The following is a 23,349-nucleotide window of genomic DNA, read 5'->3' on the forward strand; positions in this document are numbered from 1 at the left end:
GCAAAGAATGTTCAGAAGAACATTCAAGATATTTAGTAGCAAGTCAATAGTTCTCGCACTTTGAGAGGAAAAAATACACCAGCACAGCTAAATTAATACCTGTGGAGGCTGCAACCTACATTCAAAGATAAGAATACATCAATGTTTGTGATCTTAGAGATTAATTCTCTCAGATTTCCAGCATGTTGCATCAGAAAGCTTGCTCTCTATGCAAAATCTGTGAATTGAAGGTAAAAATTATGTAAATATTCTTCAGTTAATTATCTGATTGTCCAAGACCTTAGTTTTATTAGTATGTGTTTTGCCTGTAATAATGCCAGTAGTTTCAAAATAGTGGTGCCAATTGACTTTTGATATTTTTTAAAATCGCAATGACCACGGTATCAGTTTAAGATCTTTAATGTTGTTTTACTCAGAGAAAAAAAGTCACTTTAACAGTGTAATGTATTTATGTAAATGCTAATCGAACATTCCCTATATCCCCGTAAATATTAATAACCTTTATTTAACTAGGTAAGTCAATTGAGAACCAGTTCTCATTTACAATGACGACCAGGCCAAGAGGCAACATGAAAAGCAGATACAAAGCAGTAGGGACACAATACAATAACAATTTCACAAATGCAGATAATAACATATAAATCCAACGAAAAACTAAAAACAAGCACAGTGATCTTGAACTACTGACTGAATTGAATTATTATAAGACGATGGTGGAATGAAAGTGCTGGGCTTTGAGTTCTGCTGGAGATGATTCCAAGCATCAGCAGCAGAAAACTGAAAAGAGTTACGACCAAATAAAGTGCGAACTTTGGGTATGCAAAGGTTAATGAAACCACTAGAGCGCAGATTTAAAAGTGATTCCTGAATGTTAAGAAGTGACTGTAAATATAGTGGAGTTTTTCCAGTGAGAGTTTTGTTAATGAACAGAAACCAATGAATTTGTAGACGTGATAGAAGAGAAGGCCAATTCAGTAAGGAATACAGTTGACAGCGATGAGTATTAAATGGCGCACCAATAACAACCAATTGCTGCATGATAAATAACATCCAGTTTGCGAAGAAGAGTTTTGAAGCTGATCGGTAAATAAATCCCCATAATCGAGAATTGGTTATACTGTTAATTTGACCAAATGCTGCTTTGAAGAGCGACTAAAGGAATATTTGTTTCTGTAAAGAAAACCAATCCGAGCTTTAACCTTTTTGAGTAAAACCAATTGACCCTTCGAAATGTCATATTACATAAACCCTCAGTGAATCTCTGTGCCTTCAAATCACCAAATAACACTCTAACACTTTTTTTCAGGTGGCCTATTTTTAGTTCCTCATGCCGGAGATGGCGCAGCGGAGTGGGCAAGAGGACCCTGAGCGGTACCTCTTTGTGGATCGGGCCGTGGTCTACAACCCAACTACCCAGGCAGACTGGACGGCCAAGAAGCTGGTGTGGGTTCCTTCTGAACGGCATGGATTTGAGGCGGCCAGCATCCGAGAGGAGCGTGGAGAAGAAGTGCTTGTGGAGCTGGCTGAAAATGGCAAGAAGGCCATGGTGAACAAAGATGACATCCAGAAGATGAACCCGCCCAAGTTCAGCAAAGTGGAGGATATGGCTGAACTCACCTGCCTGAACGAAGCATCTGTGTTACACAACCTGAAGGATCGTTATTACTCTGGACTCATATACGTAAGTGGGATTGATATTTGTGTGATTTCGATTTGTTCTCAAGCTGAGCATTGTAGCCAATCACACATTTCTGTCGTGCTCATGAATTCAGCAGCCAGTTTTGGTGTGATATTGGTCACTGCATGAAAAACACTGGATTTTTGTTGAATGCTCATGCTCACAGCAGGGATCTCTAGACCAGGGGGCTCAGGCCCTGTTTACACTAGTGCGTTTTAGTTTGAAAACGCATACGTTTTGCTACGGTTACGCCATCCGTCCACACTACGCCGGAGTTCTCGAGCGCCGAAAACGGAGCTTTTTGAAAACGCTGGAAAGGTCGTTTTCATTCTAAAACGCTGCTGCTCCGTCTCAGTGTGGATGGGGAAAGACGGAGACATCTGAAAACAGAGGCGGGGCTGCAAACGTTCGCCTATCTGATTGGGGCTTTTCCTCAATATTAAGTAGCCCACACACAGTTCAGTCTCGCATCCTCATCTTGTAAGTTAAGACTTCGCAAGTTTGATCAAGGCTGCAGTCTCCCCCTTCTCAGTTTGATATGGAAAACATACCGAGGACACGGGTAAATCTTCAAAGGGAACAGTGTACTTTATAACTTCATTCACATCACCTTGGCTACGTTGTTTCACTTTCTCAACAATAAAATGTAAACATGATTTAAGGAACTGCCTATTTTCTTTTTAATATTAGCAACTTAACAGACAGCAGAAATGTTGAGGCGTCGTGCTGCATATATGAGCGTCATCTTCACTGTGTGGATATTTATAACAAAACGGAGCCTATAACAACTGCCTCCTTTCAATTTGAGTGAAAATACGAAACGCACCCTCTCTTTTGCTGAATATCAGTTTTAATAATCGATAATTATAAAAGTATAACATACAATAAGTTTATACATTGTTGGAAATAAAGGCAAGCGATCAGTCAATGTACCTGGATTAATCATTAACTTATCTTTGCGCTTAACCAAAACATGTTACACGTGAACAAGTAACTTAATAGATTCCAATGACCAAAGTCAGAGAATTGGCCTTTGTCGTTAGATAAAGACAACAACATGAATGAAATATCACGTTTAGCAAATATAGTGAGATTAGATCCAGCGGGAGATGCTTGATGAGCAGTCCGACAAGCAGAGCTCTCATCTGGGTAGAAATGCTGGAGCGCTTGCCCGAGAGAGTGTGTGTGTTCACGTGATGTGCGTTTTCAGCGTTTTGGTGTGGACGGAGAGCAGTTCAGAAACGCTGGGTAAAACGCGAGTGTGGACGCGGATCGTTTTCATTCTACAACGCCGTTTTAAAACTAAAACGCACTAGTGTAAACGGGGCCTCAGCCCTGTTCCTGGAGATCTAACAGCCTGCAGAGTTCAGCTCCAACCCTTATCAATGATAACTAAACCAACTAAAGGCTGATTTATACTTCTGCGTCAAGCTCACACGTATGGTTCGGCACAGCCTTCACACGCTCCCATAGCTCTCGCTGTGGCCAATGCTGATGTGCACTGTAATACCCAAAAGTTACCATTTTCAAATGAAATGAGTGTAGTTAACTCAAAATTGACTGAAAGTTAATTCTACTCATTTGAAGAGTTTTGAACACCGTGTTGAAGATAGTGAGTTCATTAAATACCTCATTACTTTAACTTAAATAAAGTAAGTTCACAGTACTCCTATAGATTAGTTTTTAACTTGAATGGTTTTTAGCAATCGGTTTCCTCAAATGGTTTGAGTTGCCTTAACTTGTTGGGTTTTACAGTACTCCGTTGGTTTGAGTTCTCTTTATTTAATGGGTTTTACTGTGCTCAAATTGCTTCATTTACTCAAATGGAGTAAGTTCACAGTACTCATCAGGATTAGTTTTTGAACTTAAATGGTTTGTTGCAATCGTTTTCCTCAAATGATTTGAGTTACCTTAACTTATTGGGTTTTACGGTGTATGAAAAAATTTAACTACATGTCACAACGACACATATCTCTGTCTGCATATCAATCTGTGATTGATCGGCTTGGTAGCTGTGACGAGCGTTGGCGGTGCTGAGACCACGAGCCTGATGGAGCGATTATTTACAAGTGTGGAGTCCCATAATGGAGCTCCAAATGAAAACTTTTGTTTTGTGTTTACCTTATGATTAGGGTCGCTAATAATTCAGGAGGGCAAATAAATCTGATTTTATAAATGCACAGGTTTTTTCCTCCCTGTAAATAAGGAAGGAAATAAATGCAATAGAATAAAATATGAAACAAACTGTGCTTTAAGCATCTTCACTATAAGAAAAAACTTAAGCTACAAAAGCTCTCCAGTCAAGAGCAGTGAGGGATTTTCTCCTTTTGTTGTTTGATTAATAATAAAAACAGTCGGAAGCAGGAAAATTGCGCACTGTCACTTTAAGAATAGATTCTCTTTTACGTGTCTTTTGATTCTCAACTTGTTTGTTTGTTACACGATGAGGGTGAATATGAATAATCACTAAACACCGCTCTCTGACACAAATGTGCATGTATTTGACCGTTAAAGCGCTCACATTGAGATGGCGTTAGATGTGTGTGCTCTGCTCGTCGCCGAGGCTAAGCGCGTGTACACACTCAGAAGCATGCTATGCGGTCCCGTTCACGCTATTAAAAATATGAATGATTTGAAGTGAACGTACATCAATAAATGATGCACATCTCGTGCTGCAAACGTTACATTACAGCACATGCTTTAAGTCATTTTCATGTGAAACTGAGCTTTGTAGAGCAACAAATGTGTACAACTGTCACTTTCTATAACAGAAATTTATTATTATTTTTTTCCTGAGGGGTGATTTTGAATTGACGGATGGGGCCGGATCAAATGTTCTCACGTGCCGGATGGGGCCGGATCAAATGTTCTTAGGCCGGATGTTCCCCACCCTTGGTTTAGTTGAACATTAAAAAAGATAATGTGAAGAAAGCTGAAAACCTATATCCAGTGACGTCAATAGTAATATGAGGGTGCTTTCACACCTGTGAATCGATTCAGTTGTTCCGAAACAGAGATTACAATTGTTACGTTGTTGCTCTTTGCTCTTGGAGCGGTTCACTTTCACACTGAAAAGTTTCTAATCGGACCAAAAGAGCTAAAACAAGTCACATGCGAGTAAACTCTCCTTACATTGGTCAGAGTGTCAGGGTTTATTTTGCAGCGTTCTGCTAAGCTGTCAGGAGAGGTGGTGGTTTGGTGGTGATTGACAGGGTGTGGCGCGCGACGTGTCTGAGGAGAGACGCGGCGGGGAGGGGTGAGAAGGGTGCGCGACGATGCCTATTTGAGGACCGGGAGGGAGATGCGAGATTAACAGGAGATCCTCACTCGTTTGCGGGCATCCGGAGACTCGCGAAACTTCCTGCCATACTCATAATTCTCTCTCTATATATAGCCGTATTCCTATTACATATCCATAAAACACTGTGATATAACCGCGCTCGGATCGGATCGCTTTCTCACTGCAATCGAACCGCTCCAGGGTTCGTTTCAATCGAGCGGAGACCACCTTATTCATGCGGTCTTGGAGCGATTACTTTGGTGCCGAACAGAGCTTGATTGCCCTGTTCACATATGCCAAACGAACTGTGCTAACTGGGCAAACGAGACACGTTCCGAAACAAAAGTGTAGGTGTGAAAGCACCCTAAGAGTATTAGTTTTGGGTGAAAAAACAAATTAATTTAACTTCATATTTACCATTACTGGAAGTTTTTCAGGTCATCGATGTCAGAGTTCGGCTGATTTGGCCACAATTTTAGATGTTAAAGCAGTCCCTGTTGTCATTTTACATGGATTGTAATTCTTGTTCTCTGCCTTTTTTTAAGCCTCTGTTCCATGTGGCCGCTGTGCTCCCTCCCTACAGGCTACAGTAATTGGCCATAGAGGCCCATGCTTGGCCTAGTAAAAGCAGAAGCTTTATAACAGGACCTTTGTGTTTGGCATTGCGCAGGCTCGTAATATCTGTGAGATGTCAAGATGTCAGACTGACTGTTGACAGCACCTTCACACCGCTGCATTCCCCACATTTCTCAGGTTCCTTATTGCTGTTGGGTGATGCTTTTGTTAAAAGAAATACAGTCTGCGTTAATGGAGGTGGAATGTTATATATTTACAGAAAGGTTATATATATTGTCTCGTATGTGCGTGGATGGTGACCAGAGCTTAGGCTGGTGTGTGCGGTATACGTGCACTCATATCTGCTGTGTGGGCAGAGCTGTGGAGGTGCTGCGTTCCTCTCTGCCTTCCCACGCCCCTCTGTTCTTGAATAGCATGTTGGGTGACGAAAGACAGGTTAGATTTTATTCCTCTCTATGGGCTGTTATATTCCAGTTGCTTAAAATTAGCATGACATGAATTCTTTTAGGTTAAATGATAAAGCTACTTTTTAAATCTATGCTTGTTTTGTTTTGATGACATTTTTAAGCTTTTAATTAGGGCTGCACTATATACGTTTCAGCACCGATATCGCAATGTATGGATCCGCAGTATAGTCACATCGCAGGATCTGTAGTGTCGAGATGATATTATAGTTGAACAGGAGCCACAGTTCAAAAAAAGGCCTCATTTGTGGAGTGGTTGCCACTTTTTAACCATAGATTTAACAAATAGTTGCATGTGTTTTTAAGGCCTGTGACTAAATTTAAGCACAAGGAATTATGTTTGTAACTTTAAGAAAGATGAATTGTATTTATGTGCATATATCAATTATTAAGATACAGTATACAGTGCTATTTTAAATTTGATTATTTCACTTGTGCCTGAATACTGCTAGACTGCCAGAAAAAAACAAACAAGAAATACTGTTTATTTAATTAGTATATTTTGCTCTACTCTGTTTATCAATGCTTGTGATTGGTTTGTTATGTTTTGCGCAGATACACTGCCCTACAAAATAATTCCAGTTAATCTATTTTATGATTTTTCTTTTTAAAATGATAGATGCATTCATTTTAATCTAGTGAAAGTATCCTCAATATCGCAATATGTATTGCAGGAAAAAACAAAATATCACATTGTTGTTGTTTTTTTTAATATCATGCAATCGGGCTGCTCGATATTGAAAAAAATCTAACATTGTTTTTTTTTTTTTTTTTTTACTGATTATATATTGCGAAACGAATACAACCTCACTAGATGAGTTGAATGACTATTTGGATATAAATTATAATTTTAGATTAATTGGGATAATTCTGTACTGGAGTGCATAAAATATAATAATCTACAAGTTTAGAGCAATTCAGTAAAGAAAAATATACAAATTAATTAAACAGCGTTTTGTTTTCTGAGGAGTCGAACTGTCTTCAGGTATACAGTAATTAAACAATGAAATGTAAAATAATACTGCATAGTAGGGCTCGGCGATATGGGCAAAAAAATGATATCTCTGTGTTTTTTGGAGGAATGACGGTATACAATATAAATCCGGTATTTTCCCATAAATGGTTACTTGATGGTCAAAGTCTTTATTAAAAGTTTATCGAAAAGTTTTTGAATGAAATATAATTCAAACACATATTGTTATTTGTTTAAAGAGTAACTAACAGTGAGATGTTAAAATAGAAAAAGAAATATTTGGTAGACAAATGCATGTTTTTATATTTGACTTTTTTTTTTGTTTTGTTTTAATACTCATTTAAACCACCAACTGTTTGTACACTAGGCTCACGCGTCAAATCAAATCACGTCTTCCAGTTAAGGGGCTTAAATAAATCAATCAAACAGAATGACTAAATAATTAAATAAATACAATGATTAGAATCGGAATTGAAGTCAATATGCAATAACAGAGCAGAACGCAGAGCTAAATGTGTTATAATGTAAATGTAAAGAAGAGACCGTTGTGTAATAAATACTGAACTTATAATAATAAGTGAATATGAGGTGGTTTTACTTTCAAAATACAGTATAAATTTGTCCCATTTTGGCGTTTTTAATTCTTTTATACGCATTCAGGTGCTGCTTGTCAATTTGACAAGGCTTCTATGTTCGTTGTGACTGTCAATTGCAGAAGAAATGATCGATAAGGCATGGTGTGATGCACAAGCTCGCGAGGGGGAGTGAGATTTGTTTGGGGAGTCAACACTGGCACTGCATGTTCCTCCATGTCGCATCAGTGATGGGTCGTTCTTGAACGATTCGTTCTTTTTAAACAAATCTTTTGTATGACTCATGGAGTGAATCATTCATTTGCGCATGTGCACATTTGTGCAAGTGGAGCTCGCGTGCTACCTTGGAGTGGTCTGTTTCTCGCAGAATCCACGTGTGTGACCAATATTGGATAATCCCGCATCGCATTTGGAAGTTATATTGATATATCCCCAGAACTAGATTTACCGCCTAGCCCTACTGCATAGTCTTTGTTTTATAAACAATTCAATAAAATGTTAATAAATTATTAATTTTTATGCCTGAATGTTTTTTTCTAAACCTTCATACAGTTATAGGCCTCAAAAAACACTTGTGAAATGATACATTTATAATCCAGACTCAACATTGCAAATACTCGTGATGTATTGCGAATCATTACATTGTGATAACGATGCCGAAATGATATATTGTGCAGCCCTATCGTGCAACCCTACTTGTAATTATAGACTTTATTTTCACCTGATGTTGACTTGTTGATCTGACCCTGGTGTTCAGAAACGCATTATGGCATCTACAGAAACCGTATTCACATCTCAGATTTCATAGAGAACATTTCCTCATATTATACTACTACTTCTTTACTTTCTCAGAGAAAGCATGCATATTGTGAGAAATTAATAGTAATAAAGCAAAAATTTCTGTCTGATTGTCATATGCCAGCTACTTTTTCTGAATCTTAATTTTACGTTGGATTAACCCATAAGGACAATTGGCCACGGTCATTATTATAATATATATATATATATATATATATATATATATATATATATATATATATATATATATATATATATATATATGTATGTATATGTATATGTATATGTATATATATATTTTTTATCAATTCCTATTACTCCCAGACACTTAAAATATGTTGTAGGCGTCTCAAAGGACCTTCAAAATTCAAAATTTACTACGTTGATAGTTGTCTTAACATCTAGAGCCTTAAGCAAGCTCTGTTGAGGATGGTTTATAATCATGACCACTCAAATGGATTTGTTAGTGATATTGTATGTAGATTACTAAACATTTAGCATCTAAAACCGTAAATGTGCTAAGTATAAGTTACATAAGCTTTGAGGATTTGGGACATAACATCATTCACAACAGAGTACCTTATCATGGCTAAAGCAGTACGTTACGTTTCTTAACCCTTTATCTGTCAACACATTTTGAGCACACTCTTGAAAATGATATTTGAGTATCAATATTGAAGTTAATTTTCTTAATAAATATGTACTAAAAACCTCCCTCCGATTAAATTGCTTTTGATTGGACTAGTGCATAGCTTATATATGAGATAAGCTGTTTTCCTTCATATATAGCTTGAAAAACATGGAGGACGATACTGGAGAAACAACTTTCCAGCCACAAGTCTCCTGAGTCTCAAGTCTATTGTTCTGTCTACTTTGTCTATCTACTTTGGCAGGGCGGCTTTGTCTAGTGGGGCGTTAGGAGTTGGAAGTAGGCAGGTCTGTCCTCTGTGCACCCCCCCCCCCTACTTTTCCACACCCATATAAATGCCCTCTCGTAAACACAACCCAGCCAATAAAAAAAGACGCTTTGCTAGACGGGATTAGCTCTCCCCTGATTTACCCCTTACCCTTGTGTCTGGATCCAGGACTAGGCAAAAAAAAAAATCAGTATTTGCCCAATGTTGTTCAGTGAAATAATGATAAAGATTCTAAAAACAAATATATTGTAGGGATTTTATACACTTATTGTACAAAAAAGGTTAAAATTACATGACAATCTTCATTGTAACACCACAATCTATAATAAGTTTGTTTGTTTTTTTAAATAGAAGTTAAATAGACTAAACTGTTTTGATTGCCCCATTACAATAGTCACTTCGCAGTTAAGTAGGGTTGTCGCGATACTATTAATTCACATTACGATACTATACCAGCTGAAGTATTGTGATACCAAGTAGCATTGCAATACTGTAATTTATCATAACTCAAATCTATAAAATAAAGAAAATTGTCAGAAATACTATATTTTATGTTATAACAGACCTACTTGAATTAAATTCATAATTCCCTTATTATTGATGATCACTTCACCTAAAATGCATTCGTTCTTATTGTTATTTTGTGGATAACTGACCAACAAAAATATATTAAAATAAAGATACAAATTATACCAAAATTTGTTACAAAAAGAGCAAATTAGGCTATATGAAGTGATCAAATTGTTTCAATGTTTCCTGTTTTCTGGCTGTCCCATCCGTTTGTTAGATGTTTGCTCTCACTTATTTGCAGTCTAAAGCGCTTCAAATGCACAAAACAACCAATATGCGCCACAGCAAGTCTAATCGCATCTTTGCATTGCCTTCACATGTAAATCACTCGCGCTTCATCCGCGTCTGCTTACTGCACAGTCTGCAAAACATTTCCTCCTCTCTCGTTTATTGTATTGATTGTGAGGACGCAAGTGAGATGTCTTTTTTGAGAGACACTCAAATACATCACGTGCGCTGCATATGCAATGTCTAACGGGATTACATGGTTTGACATTAGATGTTTTAAGAGATTATTTAATTTTTTGCGATTATTTTGCAGATCACAAAAATTTGCGACTTTGTTGATTTTTCGTTGGAATCAGCGATTGTGAAATTGTAAAAAACTAGGGTGTTTGTCTTTTAAAGCCACTCATTTAAAGCTTGACTTATTTAGGACAGTGGAATAGTAGAGTGTACACTATTTAATACTGAAGCTGTTTTGTAGATATAGTCTTATCACTACGTTTGCACTAATTTAAATGCATTCTAACCATACCTGTCAACATAGGTATGTGAAAATAATGGATATGCCCACCACACCAAAGGGATTTCCCCTACACCCCCTTTAAAAATTCCTAAAACTACTAAATATGTTAATTTGGAGCTGCTTTGTTGTAAATAAACAGTTAAAGGGTCAGTAATATCTTTATTATTATTATTAAAAAAAGAAAAAATAAATAGTATACATTGGCGGCTAATAAATTAGCGAACAGTTCAGCTTATTAAAATTAATAGCTATTATATAGAAATAGAATCAAGCTATCAAATCCCACTAGCCGTTTCTTCACTGTATAACTCACACTTTCTGATTAAAGGGTAACAAATGAATGATTATTTAGATTTTTTTGTTTGATTACATTAAATAACAGAGTTGTCACTTTAAAAATGCTCACATCTAACGTTATAATGAAAGCATTCAGTTGCTTTCCTAACTTTTTATGCTCATTTAGGATGAAATTAAATCAGTTTAGGAAACAGTGTCTATTTAACACTATAGAGTCAGCTGACAGTCATATATGAATTGCATATAAAGGGGAGATGGCACCTGTAATGAAAAGGAAGGGAATAGCGCTGTTTTTATTTCAGTGTTTTCATGCCTAAAAGCGAAAGCACAGAACAGACTCGCATTTAAGAGCAAGAGGTGGCCCCTGGTGGTTCAGCGGTATTGGTTGAGTATAAGCAGGCTCGGCTCTTTAATGTTTATTTGCCACCCTTCAGAGAAACACTGAAAATACAGGAGAAATATGGGATGATAGCGGGATAGAACTGTAAAATATGTGAGAATCCCGGGAAAATGGGAGTGTTGACCGGTATGATTCTAACTACGTTGAAAGTTGTGTACAGTTGCAGTTTTGTATGTGAAACCGCCGAAAGTAAAGGGTTAATATCTTGTAACTGTCTTCTGTAATTTAGTGCGTGATCGCTGCACGACAGCTGCAATCATTGTGAATGCATGCCAGCATTGCTCGGGAAAAATACCTTCATTGTGTTTCAATGTGTACAATATTCTGGACATGGAATAATAATGCTAATATTAATATTAGAAACTTGCTGTTTTACTGTCCCTTCATGAACTGCAACAAAATGTAAATGTAAAATGTTTTAAATTAATAATGAACAGTAAAGTTTATTGCATCTCATTAACAAAGTGTTTATGTTTTTGGCTTGTGTTGCACAGACATACTCAGGACTCTTCTGCGTGGTCATAAACCCATACAAAAACCTCCCCATATACTCTGAGAACATCATCGAGATGTACAGGGGCAAGAAGAGGCACGAGATGCCGCCTCATATCTACGCCATTTCCGAATCGGCATACAGATGCATGCTTCAAGGTAAGACCACATTTGTGAAGTATTCCTTCAGATTCCTTCCTTTCAGTGGCTCTATGTGTTAGAAAAACAGCACAGAATTCTGCACTCCCCCTGATGATATTGCAGTGAAAGTAATAGTGGCTGTGTTGTGTTTTCTTAATCTTTGTTCAGCATTCGCTTTGATGGATGTAGTGTAGATGAGACCACCCTGTGTTGAATTAAAAAAAAAAAGTCTCTCTCTTTTGTGCTTTTGAGCAAGACTAAATTTCCTACATGAATTCCATACTCAAAGCTGTATCTGAACTTACGGCAAGTTTCAGCCAACCTTAAATTGTATTGTCGGTACACTACCAGACAAAAGTCTTGTCGCATGTCCAAGTTTTAGGAACAACAAAAAATAACTTGACTTCTAGTTGATCATTTGGTATCAGAAGTGGCTTGTATGATGGGTAAAGGCCTCTAGATTTCACTTATTTTACCAAAATAAAATATGTTCATGATTTTTAATTACTTAATTATTATTAAATGTGATATTATTAAATTATTATTATTATTTAATTAGACAAAACTTACTTGGACAAAAGTCTTGTCACTTAACAGAAATAATGTAGAGTATCGAATATAAAGTCATGGTGCAGTGGAAAATTAATTAATATTGTGTATGACTGCATGAGCTTGGAGGACTGGATCCATACATCTCTGTAAAGACTCAAAGTTATTAATAAAGTCATCTGGAATGGCAAAGAAAACTTCTTGCAGGACTCCCAGAGTTCATCAAGATACTTTGGATTCTTTAATGCCTCCTCTTCCATCTTACCTCAGACATGCTCAGTAATGTTTATGTCTGGTGACTGGGCTGGCCATTTCTGAAGAATATTGACCTTCTTAACTTTCTGGAACTTTGATGTGGAGGCTGAAGTATAAAAAGGAGCGCTATCCTATCCTAAGTGTTTTCACTCTCGGGTGGTTTGTAATGTAATGGGCAGCACAAATGTCTTGATACCTCAGGCTGTTGATGTTGCCATCCACTCCGCAGACCTCTCGCACTCCCCCATACTGAATGTAACCCCAAACCATGATCTTTCCCTCACCAAACTTGACTGATTTCTTTGAGAATCTTGAGTCTATATGGGTTGCAGTAGGTCTTCTGCTGTATTTCTTATGATTGGGATGCAGTTCAACAGATGATTCCTCAGAAAAATCCACCTTCTGACACTTTTCCAAATTATCAACAAGAAGTCAAGTTATTATTTGTTGCTCTTACAACTGGGATTTACGAAGGTAGGTAGTGTACTTAGTTTGTTACGCAAGCAGAAATGGACTGATCTCCATTTCCAGTACTATTTATTATATTTCAGTTTGTTTTTCCACTCTGAGAGTTAAATTGATTTCTCTGCCACATCTGGTATTCTCAGATAAGCCCTGAGGATGGAAAGAAAAAGGGCTGAGTTTTTCCGAATTTCACTGCGGTGGGTTTGAGCTTTTTTTTAGGCCTGCTGTGCATGTTGAAAGATAATATACTTCAGCTACTACTATTAGATTCTGTGTTGTTCAGCTACTGACTTGTGTTGATTTAGTGAGTCAAGATTTTCAATAAAACCACGTGTCTAATGCCTCTGTCCATCATAGTAAGAGCTCAGAAAGTAAGCCTCATCACTCGTCTACTTGGACAATTGTTTTCTTAACTCAGTAAAGCGGATAGGTTAAGGCTAGTTGTGACTGGTGAGATCAGACTTAACTCTGTGATTCGGTCAACCATGCTTCTTTTTTTCTACCACTGTCATAATCTTTAAGTCATCTCTTAGTAAATCTGGGGCAGTTGGATATCGCAGTGGGCAACTGTCTCACAGATTAAGATGTGTTTGGCAAGGTGTGCTCCATTACAACTGTAATCATTTCATCTCTTAACTCTGTTTAATTCTTTCTGCATTTTGGAGTGTTTTTGAGTAGCTTATACAATCACTGAGCTGCAAATTTAGCCATGCATAACTGTTTGCTCATACTTTTTGTTCAGATCTTTTGGACTTGTTTGGTGGGCATCATGGTTTGGATTGTGTTTTCTGTTTTTTAAGATGCAAATTTAATGGAAAAATTGAATTTTCGAGTGTGTCGAGTGCAGCCTGTTTGGCCTGTCGTGATAAAAAAATATATAAAATAAAAATAGCCCTGAATATATATACAGTTATATTGTATTACAAGTTACCTGACAATTTCTTTTTTTCCTTTACATCTCATATACACACATTTGACTTCTTACATTGGTGATTCTTCTTAGTAGTGAACAATCATTCAAACTTTGAATTAACCAAATTCTTTGGGCATTTGGAGAAAGCTTTGGACATTAATGCAATGCAGAATTATCTCCTGAAGCTGACACATAGTAGGACAGAGCAGTTGTCCAGATCTGTCAGAGGCCAGGGAACAAGAGCCGTCCCAGGCTGGGAAGGAGAGCTGACCTGCATTGTGGGGTACAATATGTCCTTTGTGTGGCGATAGTGGGGGGGCAGCACATAGTGTGACGTGCTGGGTCAAGTGTGGCCGGCGCACATGGATCCTGGTGTCTGCCTCTGGAGGAAACACCCCAACAATGCTGCACGCGCCCACTTCATTAGATCTGCAGGGATTACAGCAGTGGAACCAAGCTGTTTACTTTTCCTCTTGAGACGTTTCCTTCATCATGGCTCAGTTCCAGTTTTTGTCCAAGTGCACTTGTGGTTTGTTGCATTAATAGTTGGAAACCTTTCTGTTACACTCTTTTATCAGAACACCAAAACCATCCAAGTTTTGATCAGACTGTCTGATATGCTGAATTAAAGTGTAATACTAACTGGCCATTAGGGCTGCATAATACTGAAAAATTATGCGATGTTATTGACTATTGCTATTTCTTATCTAGAAAAATGCTATTTTTACTAGCTATGTTTTTAAATTATTTATTTATTTAATGATGTTAAAATAAAGTGGTAATATATATATTTTTTTTCTTTTCTTTTTTTTTTTAAGTCTAATTGATTCTAGTTCCAGCTAAAAAAACTGTGTCTGTGCAAACATTTAGTCCTTAAAACATTATGAATGAGTGTAATCCTCAGCAGACATTCCGACTCTGATTGGCTGTTGCCATCTTCCTCCCTTGTCTTGACTCCAGCCTTAAGTATTAATTTTTAGCTCTGGGTTCACCTTTGGACCGCTCCAGCCAATAGCAGAACAGCAACTACTGGACAGACAGGGAAAAAGATAGTTAGGCCCCATCTTATTGGTCAAATTTAGATAAACAACCAATGCATAAAATAAATTAAATTTTTCACAAATATCTTTGATACGTGTATAGCATATGCTATTATCACAATAATGATAATTTAACGATATTGTTAGTGATAACAAAAATGTTTAACTATAACAATGTTTCTTGTGTTATTCATCTTTTTTTTTCAATAGGAAAATTCTTTCTATATTGCCTTTCTGGGCTTAGAAATATCCACAAAAGTCGCCTGCTAATCAATTTCTGTTCGGAAGCAGATAACCAATATATTGAGAGACTGATAAATATTAAGTTTTCTCAGCCTCATAATAAATAAATGAAAAAAGCAGGGGTAATTTCATTTAAATGCCATAAAATTGCAAAAAAAACAAACAAACATCTATGTTATTTTCCCAAAATCATTTAAAATTTGTAGTTCTTAAATCTTTTTTTTTTGCTCTCATAGAAATATGCACAACTTCAACATCTTATTTTCCAATAACAACGCTTTACCATTATGGCTGCCAATATATTGTCCATCAGTAATGTATTGTATTGGTCAAATGTATTGGAGTCCAGTCTAATTGTAGTTAGTTAGAAGTTGTTCAGTTAGAATTTCGTAGGTGAGACTGGGTTGCCTTCCCAAAATCAAGTAATCCGTTTATTTTTACAAATTTTTATATTGCAAGAATAAGGGCTGCACTATTAATTGAAATAAGATTGTGATCTCGATTCGACCCTACACACAATCTTAATTTAGCTTTTCTACTATTTAGCCAATCATATTTTCAAGGTCAGGAGAGAAGCATAAAGGCGGTCGCACAAGTCTTTACATTGTTGTCAATGACAGATGACAAGCACATGTCTCAAACATAAATCATCGTTAGAATTATGAATGGTCATATTCTGATGTCATTACTTTACTTTGAATTAACAAACATGACAATATTTAAAGTCCACCATTCCAATTCTATACAAAATTTAGCATTTTAACCAACAGTAGACCTACACACAGGCCTAATATTACTGTTGTTTTACAATTTGCAGGGTGTCCGCGGGGTCTTAAAGTATTCTAAAGTTGATAAATCAAATATAAGAAAATTAAGGCCCTTAAAAGGTATTAAAGTCTTAATCGCATTTTTATGAGATCTTAATTTTTGTTCAAGGACTGTCCAAAGCGTTTGACTCCAAAAAAGCACAAATATATAAATTTTACTTTAAATATTAACATTGGGGTGCTCGAGCCACATGATGAGTTTGGGCTGGGGCGCGTCTGGCCTAGGGTCACGTAATTTGCAACGCTCTGCACATGTAGCCATAGAGCAAAACAGATGGCAAAATGTAAGTTTGTGTACTCCTAGTTGGAGAAAGACGAGTTTAAACAATGACTGAAGACTGAAGCCTGTCGCTGAAAACAACCACATAATTTATTCTTTGAAGCTTTGTTTCGTCCGAGCTTATCCGAGTTCTGTTGCATGGTTGTGCTTCATTGACTTATTAAACTACAACTGTTTATTAGCAACCGTTTAACAAGTTAATGTTTGTTTACTGATTAAAACTTGAAGCTGCAAATGAGGTCTTAAAATATTCTGAGAAGGTCTTTGAAAATTCTTAAAAAGGTAATGACATTATCATTAGGATTCGTGCATATACCCTGATTTGTTTGCGAAATAACAATTAAAATTGCATACTCATATTAACTTTTATTTTACATTCATAGAATTCTGAGAAAATAGTGCAAAATAAAGCAAAGCAAAATAAATTGTGATTCTCATTTTAACCAGAACTCTGCAGCCCTAGCAGGAATTAGTTTAGTCTACTCTCACTAGACATTTGTAGTGTGTGCCCTCCTCTCCAGTAAATGCAATGAACTTTGTGCGGTTACTTGAATTTGATAAATTACAACAAAAATGTTGTATTTGTCATGTTTCATATGAGATTACCTGTGTAGTTGAAGAAATGTTTTCCTTAACACAATTGACATGTACTGTACCTGATAATATATATCAAAACAACATTTTTGTAAGCCAATTGAATCGAGAGCTTGTTTATCATTATCAAATTCATTCAAGTGTTCAATTTAGCACTGTGCTTGAGTATATTTGTAAATCATTTTTATTTTCTGATATTCAAATTAAAAGGTTTAATGAAATTTAGCTCAGGCAAAGGTCAATTTTAGAATGTCTCCACCGGATGCACTTACACAACCGCACATCTATTCACATCTGTCACTGATTAGTGAACTAGCCATAATCTGCCTGTTGACTGAACTCTGTTATGAAGTGCTAATTATAACAACTTGAAGAACTCTGAAACTGCTGATCTTCTCTTCTACAATAACATTTTTGGAAAAGGCCCAGACGGTGCAGCCACTGGAGCGCAGGAATGTCAGTGGCACCCGTCTTTTCTATAAGGGATATGGAAGCTATGAAATCTAAACACAGTCACGGACTGGAAAGTTATGTCTGAAACGTATAATTACAATCTTTAAAACTCCAGTCTTCCAACCACATTTTGCCCAGTGTAGAGGCACACTTAAATTACAATTACATCGAGTCCCCAACTTATCAGCATGTAGCAGAATGGGTTTTGTACTATGATGTGGGAGTTTTTTGTCCCACCTGGTACTAATACCTGTGTAATGAGCTGTAAATTGTTTCATGTCTTTTGAACTCAGTCCAGGTTGCTGCAATAAAGACCTTGTCTATCCTGGTCTACTGGAACATAAAGATCTTGTGTAGATTATGGTGACTAGAGAGACTCTGTTTCAAAGGCATTCCAAGGTGATCTCAAAAAACATTTTTGTACCTGTTTTAGATCAACTCTCCTTTTTTTTAGACTGGATAACTAAGAGGTATTACTGAAGAGGATTTTATATATTGTTTACCAGTGGCCCCCAACCTTTTAATTACCTCGGACCGGTCAACGCTTGATCGGTTCACCACGGCCTGGGCTGGTGGGTATACTTGGATTACTAGGCAAATCAACCGTTTTCTCACAAGACTTCAAGCTGACAAAACATTGCTGCAACTCTGATACAAGTTATATTCTGGGAGAAAATTTAAAAAAAGCACGGCAGTGTTTGGGTGTTCTGTGTTTGCAGGGGTGGACTTAACCAATAAGCAGCCGCTTAGGGCCCCGGGGAATTAGGGTCCCCCGACCAATGCCAAGAAGCCTAATCAAATAGCTCTTTTATACATTTTCTGTCGTATGTTGTAAAATCTTGAGATTTTTTAAATTAATTTTTTTTATAAAATTTTGTAGAGACTCTAATGTGTCTGTGCCATTCCTAATGTTACTCTTCACGACGAGGTGCGGGTGATGCCGTCAGACTCTTGCCCTGCCTCGGAGCACTCAAGGTGGCACAGTGCCACACAGCCATCTCTCACACCTGCAGGATTGGGAGTAGATCATTCCTCTGCATACCGACAGCAAATGTTTTAGCACTGTGAGCGTGAGGTATTTGGGATAGTCAAATCCATCTGCTTCTACTCTGTTTTAAATATAATAATTTAAATGAACCGTTTATTATTTTTTTACTGTTGTTAGTGACCAGAGTAGATCAGAGTAGAGGTAGGTAAAGTGTGCAAGAGTGAGAATTTTGAGAACATGTGGGGAAAAAAATAGAAATACGACAAACAATGAAACGCAGCTTCATCCGTGATCCTGCTGCGTGGCCGAAACATAATTTGTGAGTTTATTGCCTTTAATTGTTCCTTGGCAGTTGCTTCATTGGGTCTTTTCCCCTTCGCAAAGTAACTTTCCAAGACGTCTGTTTCATACTTCCTTTGCTAGCTTTAGGGTTAAATTTTAGTGCTCAAGAGAACGAGATAAAACTGAGAGAATACGGTCGTTTTTCAAAATAAAATATTTTTTCAAAATAAAGGATCGTTCGGGCTCAAAAAAGACTGTCCAGCAAACCACACGCAGTGAATTGTGCAGAGTTTCTGTGTTTCTTAGGTAGTTGGAGTATTTTCATTACTTGCACTCGCCTCCCTTGCCATAGTAAGCTTCTGTAATATAGCGCATATGAGATAAATGACATCAGTATGTAATAACCGGTTAGGATCTATTACTAAAACGATACTGAATTGTTCGCGTCTGCACCAAGGTGCACAGATGAAACAATTAATTGTGACACCCCTAATGGTTTCCATACTTTATCAGTTGACATTATTATGATATAACTATAATTGCCATATCATCTGGCTTAGACTACAAATATTTATTACATTTCAAATTTTTCAAAAATAAAACATTCGTTCCAGGTTACATGTATAATATGTCTGGTTAGTAAACTAAATTGTTTAAATGTAAAGTTCACCCAGTAATTAAAGTGTACTCTTCCTCGAGTGGTTCCGAACATTTGAGTTGATTTTTTTCTGTTAAACACAAAAGAATATATTGTGAAAATGTTAGAAACCTGTAATTGTCTATATCGATAAGTAGGAAAAACAAATACTTTGGAAGTCAACAGATTTATGGATTATTATAGAAGTCAACATTTTATTTATTTATTTTATTTTATTTTTTTATATTTTGTGTTCAATAGAAAGAGAAACTTAAAAAGGTTTGTGACAAGTCAAGGTTGAGTAAATGATGAGAGAATTTTCAGTTTTGGGTAAACTATCTACATTCCTCCAGACTGCATTTGCAGTAGATGGGCTCTTTATTCTCTCGCCGATGCTGGTGGTTGCATAGTACTTAAGTTCATGTGAATGATTCACCCATAACAATTTGTCTTAGCGCCTATAGTTGAAGTCAAAAAGATTAGGCGTCCTGTGAACTTTTAAACAATATTTACCAAATGATGTTTAATAGAGCAAGTAATATTTTACAGTATTTCCTAAAATATTTTTTCTTTTGGAGAGAATCTAGAATATCAGCTCGAATAAAAGCAGTTTAATTTTTTATAAAACCATTTTAAGTTCAATATTATTAGCCCCCTTAAGCAATGTTTTTTTTTTCCGATTGCCTACAGAACAAGCCAACGTTATGCAAAGACTCGCCTATTTAATCTACTTAAGACTTTAAATGTCACTTTAAGCTGAATACTCTTATCTTGCAAAAAGTCTAGTAAAATATTATGTTCTGTCATCATGGCCAAGATAAAAGAAATCAGTGATTAGAATTGAGTTATTAAAACTTATGTTTAGTAATGTGTTGAAAAAATTCTGGAAATTGGAAATATACAGGGGGGCTAATAATTTTGACTTGAACTTCAACTGTATGTGCTTGTTTTTTGTCTGTTCACATTTGATATTATTCACGTCGTATGAAAATTTTGTGTTTAAATATTTCTAAAAATGTCACTTCGCTTTTGTTAAAGGCTAAGTTTACCTGAAAATGAAAATTGTGTTATTAATTAACCTCCTATCGTTATAATGCCTTGAGACCTTTGTTCATCGTCGAACACAAATGAAGATATTTTACAAATTAAAATCTGAAAGCTTTCTTATTCTTATTCTCAGTCCTTGCTGATTTTGTTGGTACCATTGGCATAGAACGATGATCATTGAACTACCTGTACATTTGTGCCAAAATCTTTGAACTGCAAGCCATGAAATAACAGAAGAAAGAGAATTAAAGTCTATTAAAACAGCAGTCAGTGTGGTTAATTTAACGATTTTATCAACTCATTTTACAGGGTTGCTTGTCTAGACATATAGGTCTTTACGTGAGGCACTTAGTAATAAACAGAAAACCTCTTTATGTGATTGTTTTAATAATGCTCAACGATTATTTTTTTGTTTTGTTTAGACTTTGAACATTTACGGACATAAGGGTTTACCACGGTTGTTTGTGTCTGATGGCCATGACCTTTGAGGTGTTTGTTTTTTCAGTAGTTTGAGTCACTCCTCAAACACAACAGGATCAGGAAAACAACTGCCCTCCTACGCTACATGGCTACAGTATCCCATAATGCTTCTCTGAACTGAGCCTCTGACAATGCAGATGAGATATTCTTAGCTTGCTAAATATCAGCTGATACCATGATGCTTCATTATTTCATTCCAGCGGTCCTGGTCTCTGTTTTCATCTCCTGTCTGTATGTAGATTGGATTTTAAGCAACCGCATGTTTATAATATCAGTAATATAGTTAGGATGTAATGAAATCACTAAGTGCTTGTATTCTGAAGGTGTTTAGTGATGGTGGCAAACATGATGGTGTTGTTTGTTATAGAGCTGCAGTCTTCAGTGGTTTCTGATCAGACCATATCTGGCTCGTCTCGTCAGTAGAGTAGCTACTGAGTCATATTTCTGTGTGTGTGTGTGACTGACTGGCTTGTCACGTTAAACAGCTACATGCTACATTCCTGCACACTGCATTTGCAGCAGATGGGCTCTTTATTCTGTCGCCGATGCTTTCGGTTGCCCTCTTGTTACATAGTGCTTAAGTTCATGTGAATGATTCACCCATACCGATTTGTCTTAGCGCCTATAGTTGAAGTCAAAACGATTAGACGTCCTGTGAATTAAAAAAAAATATTTACCAAATGATGTTTAACAGAGCAAGGAATTTTTCACTGTATTTCCTATAATATTTTTTCTTCTGGAGAAAGTCTGATTTGTTTTATTTTAGCTTGGATAAAAGCAGTTTAATTTTTTATAAAACCATTTTAAGGTCAATATTATTAGCCCTCTTAAACAATTTTTTTTTGATTGCCTACAGAACAAACCAACGTTATGTAATGACTCGCCTATTTAATCTAGTTAAGCATTTAAATGACACTTTAAGCTGAATACTCTTATCTTGAAAAATATATAGTAAAATATTAAGATCTGTCTTCATAAAATAAAAGAAATCAGTTATTAGAAATAAGTTATTAAAGCTATTATGTTTAGAAATGTGTTGAAAATCTTGGAAATATACAGGGGGGGGCTAATAATTCTGACTTGAACTGTATGTGCTTGTTTTTTTGTCTGTTCGCAATTGATATTTTTCACATTGTATGAAAATATTGTTTAAACTGTTTCTAAAGAATCTCACTTTCGCTTTTGTTAAAGGCTAAGTTCACACGAAAATTAAAATTGTGTTATTAACCTCCTATCGTTATAATCCCTTGAGACCTTTGTTCATCGCCTGTACACAAATGAAGATATTTTACAAATTAAAATCTGAAAGCTCTCTTATTCTCAATTTACAGCAGTAGACATGGGCCGGTATACGATTCTGACGGTATGATAACCTTGGGTAAAAATACCATGGTTTCACTGTATTATGGGAACGGTAGAACAGAACATTTTCGCGGTATTAAAACCTTGACTTTTCCAAACCGCAGTAAACCTTGAAACCAGTTATCGTCCCATGCCCAGCAGTGGTCCCAGAACTTTTAAAGTCCAGAAAAGAAAGTTGTCAACTTTCAATGTGATTTCAGTGGTTCAAATGTAAGCATGTGAATCTCTAATGTCGTGTTCACACTAGACGTGGTACGTGCGAATACATTGCGCTGTTTGTGCGTAAATAGACACGTGAACATTGAGCTTATTTGCTTCATTCGTGCATCAAATTCGCTTTACAATAGACATGGATTCACGTCATAAACAGGGCTTTTTTTGCCCGGTGACTCTAGTTTTGTTGCTAAATCGCTAACATGGATTTTATTCAGAGAGTAGCTGTGTCTTGTGTGCTTAGGAATGCTGAAAAACAGTGTAGATTCATGAGTGTCTGAGTCCACTAGATCCATTCTGTGGTGAACCCAACTCTGAGTTCAATAACTCCTCCAGAAACTATACCTGGATGATGGAAGCTTTCATTGATGTTTTCGCAGTGGCCGAGGCCATTTTGATGAGCTATTGTCTGGTGTCGGCTGGAGGATTTCCCCTCGGTGCACCAACAGCAGGCCCTACATCATAATCACACCCCTATAAGAGCAAGCTCCTGATTTGTTATATGGCACGAATGTCCGATAAAGTCCAGATTTTCCAAAACGAGCAATTCACGCTTTTAGTGTGTCAAATGTTTAAACACTCAATTTGCATCTCCTCATTTGCACGAATAGCGCTGCAGGATGTCTATTCACTTCTTTGCATTGACTTAACATGTAAATCACTTGCGCTTGATGCTTCATCTGCATCTGGTGTGAACACACAATAAGAACGCAGACTATTAACTTTGTACTTGTTTCTGTGTATTAGATTTGTGCATTAGGTCTTAAAGGAACAGCAGCCTGTAATCTGTTCCG

At 36.7% G+C, this 23,349-nt stretch overlaps 1 protein-coding gene across 11 annotated transcripts in view; it reads left to right on the forward strand.

Moving 5' to 3' along the window:
- The window catches only part of myh10 (myosin, heavy chain 10, non-muscle), a 121,179-nt gene that overhangs the window by 1,183 nt on the left and 96,647 nt on the right, over positions 1-23,349 (forward strand). For all 11 annotated transcript variants that reach the window (XR_012407609.1, XR_012407612.1, XR_012407608.1 and 8 more), the window contains exons 2-3: positions 1,307-1,681; positions 11,789-11,945. Coding sequence is in view for 6 of the 11 variants with exons in the window: in XM_009302145.5 (XP_009300420.1) it covers positions 1,328-1,681; positions 11,789-11,945 (511 nt within the window). In the remaining 5 variants the exon portion in view is untranslated. The remainder of the gene's footprint in view (positions 1-1,306; positions 1,682-11,788; positions 11,946-23,349) is intronic.

The sequence above is a fragment of the Danio rerio genome, chromosome 6 (genome assembly GCF_049306965.1).
Source record: "Danio rerio strain Tuebingen ecotype United States chromosome 6, GRCz12tu, whole genome shotgun sequence".
NCBI classification, from domain to species: Eukaryota; Metazoa; Chordata; class Actinopteri; order Cypriniformes; family Danionidae; genus Danio; species Danio rerio.